Below are 15,564 nucleotides of genomic sequence, written 5' to 3' on the forward strand. Positions count from 1 at the left end.
CTTTTGAGCTTTCCTTACTGGTTTTTTTTTTTCAATTTTTAAGTGAAATTGGGCACTGCATACACCTTCTCTAGAGTTGGTGCCTATTCTCTTTGCTCAACATTGCAAATATCATCTTATTATTTTTAGTGAAATTTCTTCGTAAAAATAACGATGCCTTTGTTGATCTTTTTTCTACCAATGCATTTCTATTCGAGCATATAAAATTAACGAGTTCTAGCTCACAAAAGCCAGCTTGTTTAGTCCTTTGGAATACAATGGCTGTGTATGTGCGCCGCATCGACCGACTTGTTTTTCAAAACATCTCGTTTATGGTTGCATGAATGCATGCATTCTTTTATTTTCGTTCTGTTTTTATTTGTAATAATTTCGCATACAATTGAAGGTTTGCAAAGGCATTTCTACTTAATAAATACAGTGGCTAAAATTGGAAATCATGTTGTATGAAATTTTGATTAAACAATATATTATAGACCAAAAACATTAAATTTACTGTAATCGAAGAATATAGCTTAACATTTAACTATGCTTTTTGTAGATACTCTTTTAATTTTATAGATTGAATATCGATGATAACACACTATGGCTACTTGTTTAGCACCACATTGTACTTATATCTAAAGCAAACTTTGTATAATAACATGAGTTTTTGTTTAAAATAAATATAACCATACATTTTCTAGATATTAGTGTCTTCTTTTGGAAAATCATTTCCAATGGGCAAATATTGCTTTGAAATTATAAAGAAAAGTTTTAACCAAAACAGAAAAATATTTGAGAACGAAATTTGCATACCCATGTATTTGAATGTACACATGTACGTACATTTCTATTCCATGATGCTGTCTAATGTCTGTTGCACACAAAAAGTATTTTTTCAGTCGAAAGAGTTTTGTAATGAATTCTCCGAAAGTTTTGTCAATTTTACGTTAGTTTGACTGCTGTATTGGAGTTCACATAGATACATGCATACATATATACGTATGTAGCAATTGGAATATTCCTATGTGCCATTTGTAGTGACTAAAGGAGATAAGTTTCAAAAGTTTGTGTTACATACTTTCCAAGTCATGTAAATGCAGTTTACGGAGTTTCATGTTAGTTGGTGCATTTTTATATGGCCCAGCGATAACAACCACTTGTTACAAAAGTTATGTAACATTTTATTTCAATTTTATAATTTTTTTATACAAAGTTGATTCTAAACCATAACAATGTTATGTTAAACCTTGATTTAATTATATATTAAAAGTAATGATTGTCTAACAGTAGAAAAATAAAATGTGATATATAATTTTTGAGAATATCTGTCTTTAGATTTTGTCCGAATAAATTAATAATCCATACAAATTACAAAAAAAAATCATTTCCTGTCCCCAATTAGTGGCCAATAGAATTTATTCAAATTGGTAAAATATACAAGCTATCGGACCCTCTCTTTCGCTAAGTAGTTCAACCCTCATTGTCCCTTACATCTAAATAGTTCTTTCAGATAGACCGTATGTCAAATAAATCAAGTAAAATACTAAAAAAGCAGTAAATCCGACCGGGCCGAATTTTGAATATCCTTCTCCATTTGGAAAGAATTTAGAAATTTTCAAAAAAAAATAAAAGCGGGTAAAATTTTTTTAAAATCTTAATATGTGGTCTATATACAGAGAAAGATAAAATTGCAACAGTCTCAAACGTCATAATTTTTACATTTTTTTTTTAAATTTTATTGAATGAAAGCAAAAAAATGTCGGAAGTTGCATCAAATTTTAGAATAAATTTAGATATGTTTGAATTTGTCACCTTTGGCACGAATTATGGCCTTCAAACGGCCAATGAAACCGTCACACGATACCTGAATGTTGCTCTGCGGAATTTTGGCCCATTCCCGGCGAAGCGCTTGCTTGATGTGATCGACACTTTGGTATTTTTTAGTGTCAACCTTGTTTTCCAAAATACTCCAGACACAATAGTCCAACTTCTTTGTATCCGGAGATTTTCGTGGCCATTGTGTGCTGGAAATGAAGCGAGGAACCTCATTTTATAACCATTCTTGGGCGGCACTTGCTGAGTGCGATGGTGCCGAGCCTTGTTGAAATGTCCAAGGTCTGCTGCCAATATGAATAATCCAGAATAATTTCTCGATAATATTAGGCATTTATTCTGATGCCACTGTCGATTAATACGAGCGGAGAGCGACCATCGGCTTTTATAGCGGGCCACATCATTACTATGGCCGGCGCTTGAGTTCTGGTGGCCAACCGAAGATGCACATGTTCAGCTGACCTCTTTGGCAAGTAAACACGATCATTTTGCTTGTTTACAAACTACTGGACAACGAATGTTTTCTCATCGGAGAAAACCAAATTCTGCAATTCACCACTTTCCGCCAAGCGAATCAACTCTTTAGCTCTTTTGAGTCTATTTTCTTCCTGTTGTGGTGTAAGTTCTTGCACTTTTTGGAATTTCAATGACTTTACCCCGAGCTCATTTTTCAATATTTGCCGAATGGAATTTTGTGATGTGTTCACGAGCCATTTTTCGGCTACTGCGACGCGGGTTTCGATCATGTCGCTTCTTTACTTTTTGAACCATTTCTGCTGATGTTGCTGTTTTCTTCCATCCACTTTCTTGACGTCGGGCTACACTACCAGTATCACGGTAACGAGCGATGGTACGAGACACAAAAGATTTATTCACACTAAAATTCAGGAGTGCTCTAATAATAGAGCACTTGTGGTTTTCCAGCCAAATATAAAGAAGTCACACTATCACGCTTGAATTTCATCACAAATAAATTTTTTTCTTTAAAAATCTCATCAAAATGTTTTTGTACGCTTGTAATCAGCTGTCACTGGAATAATTTTAACTGCTATCAGACGAGTGGCTTTGAAATGACTTTATTATTATACTATTATTTTGATGAGTTACAAACGGGGTGACGAACTTAATATACCCTCCATGCTATGTATGGTGAAGGGCCTAAAAGATGCCTGAATTTCAGGTATCGATTTCAAGATGAGTATATTGAACATTTGGCTAAAATCATTCAAATATCGGATATTGGGGAGTATCGCTTTGGGAATGTTGTGCTAAAATGTGGAGCAATTTTCTAACCTCCAACAAATAATATCCGATAATTCCAATTTTTTTATAGGACGATAAAGAACCATAAGGAACATAACACAATGATTTTCAGACAATTTCATTAAAAAATGTAGCTAAAATCAACAAATGCAGACCCTATAAAGAAAAATTCCGCTAAAAATGAAGTAAAGTCATGAAAATAACGAATATCTTGGGGTACCATTATATGGGTGCTATACTAAAACGTGTAGACAATTCTCTTCTATGGGTTAAAGTACTCAGAAGGAAATCCTTGTGTGGATTTTCAGACAATTCCATTGAAAATGTTTGGCTACGATCAACAAAATACCGAATTTCGGGAGGTATCGTTATATGGGGGATATACGATATCGTGGACCGACATTTTCCATCTTAGAGTTTGATCTGTTGGCAGACAAAAAGGCACCCTCGTTTTTTCTATTGCACCCATATAATTTTATCTTCCAATATTCGGTACATTGATGATTTTTGGTTCAGTTTCTATCGTAATAGCTTATCTACTGTGGTAGGACATTGCCTATAGAACGACACCAACAGATATGTACTGTTCTTACGATTTTAGCCAGATTTTCAAACGGAAGTGATTCGAATCTATCCTATTGAAATTGGTGAGAATCGGTCCAAATTTAGAATTAAGATATTGCTCACATAAATATCTTCATCTGATATCAATCTTACTGTAAATAGGACGTATTTCAGCACATGCGATCGAATAAAGTCTAAAAGCAAGCCTTTCAAATTTGGTGAAAATCGGTTCAGATATAGCTATAGCTACCATATAAGTGTTTCATCCGATTTTGTATTTAAGTCCCTCTCGTTGGCAATATGAACTCAAAAACAATGATATTTTGTTCCAGAAGCCAGATACAAGACTGAAATAAATCCGTTATATATTACCCATATCCCATATGTATCTTCACCCGATTTCAAGTTTATTGTGCACCAAATGCTTAATATCAAACCAAATGAAAATGGCACAGTCGACTGAATTCAGCTTAGATGTACTACATAGAAAAGGTACTCCAAATTTGGTTAAAATCGGTTCAGATACAGCTATAGCTCCCATATATATGTTTCAACCGATTTGGTGCATAAGTCCCTCACATTAGTAATATGAACTCCACAACAATGATATTTTGTACCAAATATCAGATTCAAATTTTATCGCGATCGGTTCCGATTTGGGTATAGATCTCATATATATCTTGTTCTTATTTCAAGTTTATTGTGCACCAAATATTAAATGTCAGCCCAAATTGGAAGGATTTTTGCACATTCAATCGATTTTTTCATTCGGTGAAACTCGGTTCACATATATCTATGTTACGACATTTGTTTGTATACTATCCACGATACATAGTATGGAGGGTATATTAAGTTCGCAATACCGTTTGTAAAATTCTAAGACGATCTAGCCATGTTCGTCTGTCGGTTTGTCCGTCCGTCTATTGAGTCAAAAAGAATTAGGATAGGACAATTTTCATTTGAGCCCTATTTTGAAAAATGTGGAGGGTATTAAAAGTTCGACTCTATCGAATCCTTCTCGGAGTCATATCGTTCATATCGTCATTTTTTATACCGTCCACCGTAGTATGGAGGGTACATTAAGTGTCCGTCCGTCTGTGGAAATCACTCTAGCTTCCGAACGAAATTAAGTAGGTTGATACAATTTTACTCAAAAGTATATATAAAGTCTGCAGGACTTTTGGTATCGAAAATGGGTCATGTAGGTCCACGTCTTCGTATAGCCCCCATATAATGGTATTTCCCGATATTCGGTATTTTGATGATTTTAGCGACATTATTCACCGGAATTCTTTCTTTGAATATTGTAATGGCTTATGACAAAAGTTGCCTATGCTGGTCCACGTCGTTGTATGGACCCTAATATAACGGCTACATTTGGTATTTTTAAGATTTTATTAGAATTTTTAAAGAAAACTACTAAATTAGTTCCAAATTGTGGAGGGTATTCAAAGCTCGGCCTTTTTTTTGTGCTTTGAAACATTCTTGAACCTTCTGCATTACTAGTATGGTATAAATATTGGCTTAAACAAAACAGGTAAAATAACTCAATTTTGTCATTATAAAGTAAAGAATAATGTTTTCGATGAGAGTGTACGTCCCGCACACATTTAGAAATTCGAAGGGTTATAAATGGAATGACAATTGTGAAGATTATAAATTGGCAAAATATCACAATGTAGACCATTGATATTTGATATAGGCTCAATGTTAGCAGTTTTAAGTAGTCATACTTTCACGAAATCGGAAAAGATGGATCTGGAATTTCCTGAATTAATAACTTTATTAGCAATCCAACGTTTTTGTCCAAAATGTAATTTTTTATGCAATTTTCGTGAGATTAAAGTTTTTATTAATTAGCCAATTACATTTAATTTGTAATCTTATTTCACACTAAAAGTGGTTATTGCATAATTATACAACGGATTATCATTGCGGTCTATTTGAACTTTGTATATTTGCATAGATTTATGGTACTTATAAAATTTCGCCTTAAAAATACAAACATTATACAAATGTTTTACTATTTAGTTTTAATTTAATTTTAGTTATGCTGGACGAACAGAGCTTCCGGATAACCTGAAAGTTCTTTTTAGAACTGTTGCAATGATGGTGCCGGATTATGCCATGATCGGTGAGATAACTTTGTACTCAAATGGATTTGACGAAGCCCGCCAGTTGGCCCAGAAAATCGTACTAGCATATAAGCTTTGTTCCGAGCAATTATCGTCGCAGTCACATTATGATTATGGTAAGTGCTAATTTATAGAGTTTGCTATTGCACTGTGAGACACGACTCAATTTTTATTCAAAGTTGCAAGTAAAGTTCCAAAGATTATAAAAGTAGAGCTAAAACTTATGCCTTACTAGATTGCAACAACAAAATACTACGGTATCACAAACAAACATGCCAACACTCTTCTAAGAAAATTTACTCTTATGTGTCAAATTGTTTACTTCTATACCTACAGCTAGTGTGAAAAAACATTCGAGTTTAACATTGCTCAAACATATATAACTAGTTTATATTGTCCCGTATGATTTCTAATCTGTGCATCATTTCTTTACAGGTATGCGGGCTGTAAAATCCGTATTGTTGGCCTCGGCATCTCTGCGCCGCTTGTATACTGACTTGCCAGAGGCTCAAATAGTTTTGCGTGCCATTGTTGATGTGAATTTGCCCAAATTTTTGGAACAGGATGTTGCATTATTCGTTGGAATTTACACGGATCTTTTCCCAGGAACGGAGTTACCAATGGTAAGTTATAAGTATAGGAAAAATGCTTGACATGAAAAATATTGGGCTCTCTTTACAATGGGTCAAGGCTATATTAAAGCATTACAAAGTTTGGCCTAATAACCTAAAACTTTTCTGAGACTTTGATCTGTTACAATCAAATCTACTTTTCCACATTATAGAAAAAACTTTCCTTGTTTTTATAAGACAAAATTGATGGCACATACGAAGTATACAAATTTATTTTGTTCAAAGACCCACAATGAAATTCGTAAAAAAATATTTCTTCCCTTGACTCTTTCTCCAAAAAATGGTGTATTAAGGCAGATTTTAACTTACAATTTAATCGTGTTAAATTAGCAGTTAAAACGTAAACACATAATTATATCCTTCAACACACAGTAGTCAAGATATTATGTCTTTGTGGATTTATTTATAAAATAGAGAAGAAAGCGATATAGATCCAGAGTTATATTTGAACATCTTTATAGAATCACTTTATGCATGTCCGTACGTGTGTCCATATATTTTTTGTGAAAAAAGTATAGGTCGCAGGTAAAAAGTTTAAGTCTCACATACCTAATATGCACCCCACAAGAATGGTATTTGGTACCATATAACTTATAGAGCTCAAAAAACCTCTGTCAAATATCAAATATCAGCGCAAATGGTCTGAATTTTCCACTTCCGACGGAATTCAACCTAAAAGCAAGTACTTCAAATTTTAGTGAAAAATGATTTTTATATATCTGTATCCCATTTATATGTTTTATCCGATCCGATAAATCTTCATCCCATTTTAGGGTTATTGTTCATCATATACGTAATATCAACCCTATGATCTACTAAATACGCATAGTGGTGAAGGGCACCATATAGTCGGCCCCGCCTGACTTTTGACCTTTCCTTACTGTTTTTTTTTTTTTTAATTCGATTCGATTGTCTATATAGGTCATAGATGCCCAATGTAATAGTGTTGGTGAGAGCGACGAAATAACACTGGAAGAAAAGATTTTTCTATTCATTTTATTTAGTCGTCAACGGGATAGCGACGAAAGCATATGTGTGGCGGGTGTCGTCATTTTTTTTCTTTTTCTATGAAATGTAAAATTAATGAATATACATGTTTTAGTAATACTCTTGATAAATGCATTTATTTAAGTAGTTTCAAAATGTTTTTTTAAATTATATTTCTTATTTTTTTTAATGTCTTATAACATATAAAACATTGCATATCATCAAAAGCATTTTGTATCATAAAATACTTTTCAAATGACATCATTGACATATCGCAATAATTTTCAGTTTATGTGTTCACTAACAGCAGTCTCGATTACGATTAAATGTTAATATTACACAGAACTTCTGCCTGTGTAGCTTGTCTCTCCCACTCATATTTCTGCTTTCCTATTGGTTGATTGGCGATCAAACAAAAGAGCGTAAGAATACGTGTGAGTTGAAATTGCTGAAATCAGCCACTACTGGGCATCTATGATATAGGTACACAGATTTCAGATTTGTTTCAAATTCGATATTTGCAGTTCATAAGGGGTTCTACAACCCTTGTCAAGACATTGTCCATATTGTTCAAGATTTCCATATAACCCATCAATATTTTGATATTCCTAGCCACATTTTCCACGGTGTTTTAATTCCGTTTTTATACCCTCCACCATAGTATGGAGGGTATATTATGTTTGTCATTCCGTTTGTAACACCTCGAAATATACATTTTAGACCCCACAAAGTATATATATTCTTGATCAGCATAAAATTCTATGTCGATTTATCAATGTCCGTCCGTCTGTCCGTCTGTGGAATTCACTCCAGCTTCCGAACGAAATGAAGTAGGTTGATAAAATTTTACTCAAATGTGTACTATGTCTGCTGGACTATTGGTATTGAACATTTGCCATGTAGGTCCACGTCTTCGTATAGCCCCCATATAACGGTACCTCCCGATATGCGGTATTTTGATGATTCTAGCGACATTTTTTTACTAGAATTGTTTCAAAATTAATATTTTAAGTTCGTAATAGATGCTACGGCTTAAGACAGAAAATGGGCCATGTAGGTCCACGTCTTCGTATAGCCTCCATATAAAGGTACCTCCCGATATTCGGTATTTTGATGATTTTAGCGACATTATTTACCGGAATTGTTTCAAATTTAGTATTTGACGTTTTTAAAAGATACTACAGAACAAAATAGAAAATGGGCCATGTAGGTCCACGTCTTCGTATAGCCCCCATATAACGGTACCCCCCGATATTCGGTATTTTGATCATTTTCGCGACATTATTTACCGGAATTGTTTCAGTTTTAGTATTTGACGTTCGTAATGAATACTAAATCCTAAGACAAAAAAATGAGCCATATAGGTCCACGTCTTCGTATAGCCCCCATATAACGGTACCTCTCGATATTCGGTATTTTGATGATTTTAGCGGCATTATTTACCGGAATTGTTTCACATTTTGCATTTGAAGTTCATAATGGATGATACAGCCTATCACAGAAAGTTGTCTGTGCAGGTCCTTCGTATAGCCCCGATCTTCGGTATTTTCATGATTTTAGCGACATTATTTACCTGAATTGTTTCAAATTTCGCATTTGAAGTTCGTAATGAATACTACAGCCTATGACGTAACATTGTCTGTGCAGGTCCACTTCTTCATATAGCCCCCATATAACGGTACCCCCCGATATTCGGTATTTTGATGATTTTAGCGACATTATTTACCGGAATTGTTTCAAATTTCGCATTTGAAGTTCGTGAAGTTCGATATTACAGCCTATGACAGAAAATTGCCTGTGCATTATAAACAGATTTTTTTCAAGTTTCGCATTTAAAAGTTGCCTATGCAGGTCCACATCGTCGTATAGACTCTAATATACGGCTACATTAGGTATTTTCAAGATTTTAACAGATTTTTAAGGGATTTTATTTATTTATTTTTTTTTTTTTTTTGAAAATTGTTAAATTTGTACCAAATGGTGGAGGGTATTCAAAGTTTGGCCCGGCCGAACTTACAGCTTTTTTACTTGTTACAAGTAGAAATAAAAAACAATCCTTGTAGTTGAAAATTGTGTATGTTTTGTATGACCCGTATTAACGGTTCGGTATCTATATTTTAAACTTTAACTGGATTCTTCAACAGATTTCACTGCTATTAGCAGATTAAAGTGAAACACATTTGCATCTAGATACGTTTATTAAAAACTGTATTTTTTGCGAACTTTCGTTCCGGCAAGATGCCAGCTTACATTTTAGCCAAAACATTTCCTCGAAAGCGTCCATTTAAAATTGAGGTGGCCAGATGAACAAGTTCCACGTTTCCTTTTACGCTAAAAAATTCAATTTTCTTAAAATGTTTTAAAAAATGGTATTTTTGAAAGGGAGATGAAAATGTTTTCCGATTCCTTTTTAAAATGTTTATAAAAATACATTTTTACAAGGGTGTATGCTCTGTTAAATTTGTCTTTACCATAAACTAAGATTTTTGCTTATTTATTATTTTCCTTAAAGTCTAGCAAATGTTAAGATATTTTTGTTTTGTTTGTTTTCTTTCTAACTATGGTTCTCATCGGCACTAACCACCACTTATTTTTTTATTCATGCAAGCCTTCCCGTGGCGATCTTATGAAATGGCTAGAGAAGACCCTTACTGAAAGAAATTTGCAAGCAACACCTTGGTTTGTGGAGAAAATTTTACAAATCTATGAAATGTTATTGGTGAGACATGGACTAATGGTAGTGGGCGGTCCAATGGGTGGTAAGACCACCGCATGGCAGGTAAGACTTTACTACTTTTATAAAGTTCGATTTCCATAGATTCGCTACTATTTCTAAGGTTCTGGCCCACTGTTTACGTTGTCTGTCAACTGATGAGACAGCCACTTTGCGGGAATATCCAACCAATTATCGCATTATTAATCCAAAAGCCATAACTATGGGTCAGTTGTATGGACGTTTTGACCCTGTTTCACATGAGTGGTATGATGGTGTTTTGGCGAAAACCTTTCGTGAATTCGCCACAGGTTCTCCGAATGAACGCTATTGGATATTCTTCGATGGTCCAGTGGATGCTGTATGGATTGAAAATCTAAATACCGTTTTGGATGACAATAAGAAATTGTGTTTGATGTCTGGAGAAATAATTACAATGACTAAATTAATGAATATGATGTTTGAACCGGCTGACTTGGAGCAAGCATCACCCGCAACTGTATCGCGTTGTGGCATGATATACATGGAGCCGGCACAATTGGGTTGGCGGGCTTTGCACAAAAGTTTCCTCAATGTTCTGTCGGAAAATGTCGGTCTCAACGACATTTATATGGCACTGTTTGAGGAAATGGTTGAATGGTTAGTACCAGCTGCTTTAGATATTCTAATGGATTGTAAGAAAATGCTTGAGACTTCGGCGATATATCAGTACCAGGTTGGTTTCGTTGATAAATGCAAATTTTAAGAAATTTCTAAATATGTGTGTATTTGTTTCAGATGTTTTCTCGATTCCTCTACCATTTTCTAGATAAACACAAAACATTTAATCAGGTCTGGTTCCAACAAATGTTTCTGTTCTGCTTTGCCTGGGCATATGGATCAAGTTTACAAGGTATCTTCTTGTATTATTTATTTTGTAAAAAATAGAATTTAGATACAAAAATCTCTGCGAATCATGTTCCTTTATGTTTATAGTGATTTTCATTAGTTTTAGTTTATTCAAAATCACAGCCCTTTAAACCTTATGAGTGTCTCATTTTTACATCCTACACCACATAGTGGTATGGGTATTGTGCCTTTGTGCATTTGTTTGTAACATAGAGAAGGAAGCAAAGTAGGCCCATAGTTTCTTTTGAAGATCTTTATAGAATCATATTCGGAGTCGATTTATGCATGTCAGTCCATCCGTCCGTCCGTCTGTCCATGTATTTTTGTGAAGAAAATGCAGGTCGCATTTATAGTCCGATTGAGATGAAATTTGCAAACAATATTTGTTTGGCCAAAGGACGAACCCTATTGAAAATGATGAGAATTGGTTCAAATTTAGATGTAGCTCCCATATATATCTTTATCCGATTTCTAGTTAATTGTGCACCAAATGGCCAATATCAGTCCAAATGTTCTGAATTTTGGCACATCCAACCGAATTTAGCCTAAAATAGGCGATTCAGTTTTTTGTGAAAATCGGTTCAGACATAGCTATAGCTCCCATATATATGTTTCATCACATTTGTATTATGCACTCGACAACAATGACATTTCGTACGAGACATCTTATAGATAGATTTTAGCGAGACTGGATATGATTTGGATATAGCTCCCAAATTATTGCGCAAATAATGGCTAATATCAGCCCAAATGGAGTGAATTTCGGGACGTTGGTTTCCATTCTGTGGAACTCGGCTCCGATATATACTTTTTTAATGTACAGGGTTGTCCATATTCGACGGACCCATCTGGCAACGCCATAACTTTTGACAGAGATGTCACAGCGCCTTCTAAGAACACCATTAAGCGTTTATACGAAAATTTTTCGACTGGTAAGACTCTTTCTAATCCGAAGAGGCCATATAAAAGTCGACCAAGGCGATCGAGCCAGTGTTGAGAGGTCCCCAAGAACATCCCAAAAACGCCAAAAACGTCGATTACAGGGGCAACCCTGTAATCCTTCTCGAAATGATATTACGCACTCTACAGGAATGTAGTTTCGTATAAAAGACAAAAATGTCTCTGTCAAATTTAGTGAAAATCGATTCAGAATTGGATATGCCTCCATATTTTATTTCCCTCTGAAACCAAACTATAACTGCTCTAGAGGTAAATTTTGATAGGCGGTATGATCTACTTCAAATAAATTCTTTTGTTACGGGAGCTCTACTAAGTATGCATATTGGTGTAGGGTATCATATAGGTACTCTTGACTTTTCCTTACTGGTTTTCTGTTACATTTATAGTGAAAGGCATAAAACAATTCGATAGCATGATACGTAAAGTGCTCTACGGTGCCAATGAAGCCTATCCCCGTCCCAAATATTTTTCCCTAAATCGCGGGCAAATGTTCCCCGAAAAACTCACCCTAATGGATTACCGCTTCGATGAACAAGAAAACTGGTGGACATGGCAAAAGTCTGGCGACGACCCCACATCAGCTATTTCATTATTTCCAGAAGGTGCTCAAATCAGTGAACTAATAGTTCCGACTAACGAATCAGGCTATTTAACATACTGGCAAGAGTTTTGCTTGAATTTGTCATATCCCATGCTTGTTATCGGGCCCACCGGTACCGGGAAAAGTGCCATTTTAACGAGTAACTTAATGACCTTGCCCAAACAATCGAATATGATAAATCTGATTAACTTTTCGGCACGAACATCATCACAGTTGGTTCAAGATACGGTCATGGCGAAATTAGACCGAAGACGTAAAGGTGTTTATGGTCCACCAGTTGGAAAAAAGGTAAAAGGAGCAAATATGGGATGTAAACGCAGCTTTTACTAATACTTTGTTATTTTCAGTGTATTGTATTTTGTGACGATGTATCTATGCCAAGTAAGGACACGTACGGTTCACAACCTCCCCTGGAGTTGGTTCGTCAATGGCTAGATCATGGTTATTGGTCTGATTTAACAGATACAAGCAAAATTGATTTAATTGATATGGTAAGTTGATTTCCAATCTAACATTTTTTTTAATAAAAAATACAATGTGGCATATTTGCTAAGAATTAACTATAATACGTCACTTTATGCAACAATATATTAGCGGAAAAAGTCACACAACCATCAAGTTAAAAATACATAATGTTTTTTTATCAACAATGAGCAATGAATCCCCAAGGGAACAAATGTTTCTGCGAAGTATCGTCAACAAATATTTCCAAAAGAGGGATGCAATGAAGGAATTTCAGGAGAACTCCAACTTGTTCTCAAGAACGGAGAATAAAAACAATACATTCTTAAGCATTCTCATAGAAGCATTTGCATTTGAGATAGGAAGTTAAAATTAAGATAGGAAGTTAAAATCTTGCAAAAAAAACTTACATATAAGTCTTTTGTCTGTAGGCAGGTCAAGTTCGAATATCGGTCCACGATGTCGTACAGCCCCAATATAACGATACCCCCTGATATTCGGCATTTTGACGATTGTAGCCCAATTTTTCCATAGAAATGTCTGATAGGAGTTCCTTCTGAGTACTTTACCTCCTGGAAGAGAATTGTCTATATAGGTCCGCGATATTGTATAGCCCCCATATAACGGTACCCACGATATTCGTTATTTTGAAAATTTTAGCGACATTTTTTACCGGAATTGCTATAAACTTCGCATTAAAAGTTCATTATGGGTACTACAGCCTTTGTCAAAAATTTGCATATGCAGGTACGCATCTTCGTATAGCCCGTATTTTGATGATTTTAAGAACATTATTCACCCGAATTGTTTAAAATTTCGTACTTGAATCTCGTAATGGGAACTACAACCTATGATGGAAAATTGTGTATGCAAGTCCACTTCTCAATATAGCCCACATATAACGGCACCACCCTATATTCTGTATATTCTGATATTAACGGAATTATACACCGGAATTATTTCCTGTCTTCGTATAGCCACCGTATAACGATAGCTCCCGACATTCGGTATTTTAGTGTTTTTGGGACACTATTCACCGGATTTGTTTAAAGTTTCGTATTGGAATATTGTTGTGGCCTATGACAAAAATTATTTTTACCGGAATTGTTTCAAATTTCGTATTTAAAGTTCACAATGGGTAATACAGCCTATGACAAAAAATGACTTATGCCGGACCATGTCTTCATAAAGCCCCTATATAACGTATTTCCCTTGAGCCGTGTTTTTTTCTCGTAATGGGAACTACAACCTATGACGGAAAATTGTCTATGTAAGTCCACTTCTCAATATAGCCCACAAATAACGGCATCACCCTATATTCTGTATATTCTGATATTAACGAAATTATTCACCCTAATTTTTTCCAGTTTGACGATATAAGACACGTTTTTAAAGTTCGTTGTTTTACATGTTAACGTTGACACTCTCCACATACAATATGCTCATGAAGATTAGCAATATCGGTTAACGTTTTCGCACAGCCCCTACATAATTGTACTTCCCCATATTCGGTATTTTGACGATTTTAGCCATACTTTCTAACGGAATAAAATAAAAATTCGGTATTAAGACTTCATAATAACCTCCTGTGGCAGAATATTGCCTATATATGCTCACATTTTACTATAAGTTCCATATAACGTACCTCCCTATATTGGATATTTTGACGATTTTAGCCACACTTTCTTACGGAATAGTTTGAAATTCGGGTTTTAAAGTTCGTAATAGGATATGTCTACTATGGCAGAACCTTGTATTTATAGATACACTTTTTCTGTACCTCCCGAAATTCAATATTTGTACGATTTTCGTCACACTTTAAATATTCGGTATTTTTATAATTTTGCCATCAGAGCCTAAAATACAAAATAACATAGAAACTTGTTGAAGAATGTAACTACAATGTCCGAAATATTTTCCATCTGGGAGTATAAACTATGTGGGTTTGTGTCCCTTGACAATATTTTGTGAAACATAAAGCTGAAATAATCCCTTCAATTTACTCGTAAACACCAGTCCAGGCTTTAGTTTAGCTTTTATGGAATTCCTCCTATAATCGCCAGTGTTTTCCATGGCGAAGTCATTCTTACCAGTTATGGAAATAAAAACGACATTTTCTCAAACCGTACAGGGACGGTGAAGTTATTCCTTAAAGCATAGTCCTTAGGCACACACGCCTCTATATTTAATAAAAAGCACACGCACATCAGTAAAATTAAAAAAATATACATACATATTAATTATCAAAATAAGACATACCATAATCCAGACAATTTTAAAAATGCTTTATATTTGTATGCGCCGGAAATATTTTAAGAGCATTAACGAGATGTTAAGTGCTCTTAACACAAATACACCGCCAACAGACTGAATATTTAGCAGTTACATTTAATTAGTGCTTAAATCTGGTTTTTGCGCGAATATGTATGAACGAGTTACCACGGCGTTACGTAGCAACAATAGAGAGGATCCAAACACTGATGATGTTTTCTGTCCGCTGGGAGCACATACTGGCGATGTATAAAAAAAAAACCTAAGCCACAA

The 15,564-nt window shown here is 34.8% G+C and overlaps 1 protein-coding gene across 1 annotated transcript in view; it reads left to right on the top strand.

Moving 5' to 3' along the window:
- Nucleotides 1-15,564, top strand: part of LOC101896759 (dynein axonemal heavy chain 3) — a 204,434-nt gene that overhangs the window by 73,883 nt on the left and 114,987 nt on the right. The window contains exons 31-37 of the mRNA XM_059124418.1: nucleotides 5,691-5,893; nucleotides 6,213-6,400; nucleotides 10,005-10,175; nucleotides 10,234-10,824; nucleotides 10,887-11,001; nucleotides 12,344-12,846; nucleotides 12,906-13,049. Of these exons, the coding sequence (XP_058980401.1) occupies nucleotides 5,691-5,893; nucleotides 6,213-6,400; nucleotides 10,005-10,175; nucleotides 10,234-10,824; nucleotides 10,887-11,001; nucleotides 12,344-12,846; nucleotides 12,906-13,049 (1,915 nt within the window). The remainder of the gene's footprint in view (nucleotides 1-5,690; nucleotides 5,894-6,212; nucleotides 6,401-10,004; nucleotides 10,176-10,233; nucleotides 10,825-10,886; nucleotides 11,002-12,343; nucleotides 12,847-12,905; nucleotides 13,050-15,564) is intronic.

This window comes from Musca domestica, unplaced genomic scaffold (genome assembly GCF_030504385.1).
Source record: "Musca domestica strain aabys unplaced genomic scaffold, Musca_domestica.polishedcontigs.V.1.1 29, whole genome shotgun sequence".
Classification (NCBI taxonomy): Eukaryota; Metazoa; Arthropoda; class Insecta; order Diptera; family Muscidae; genus Musca; species Musca domestica.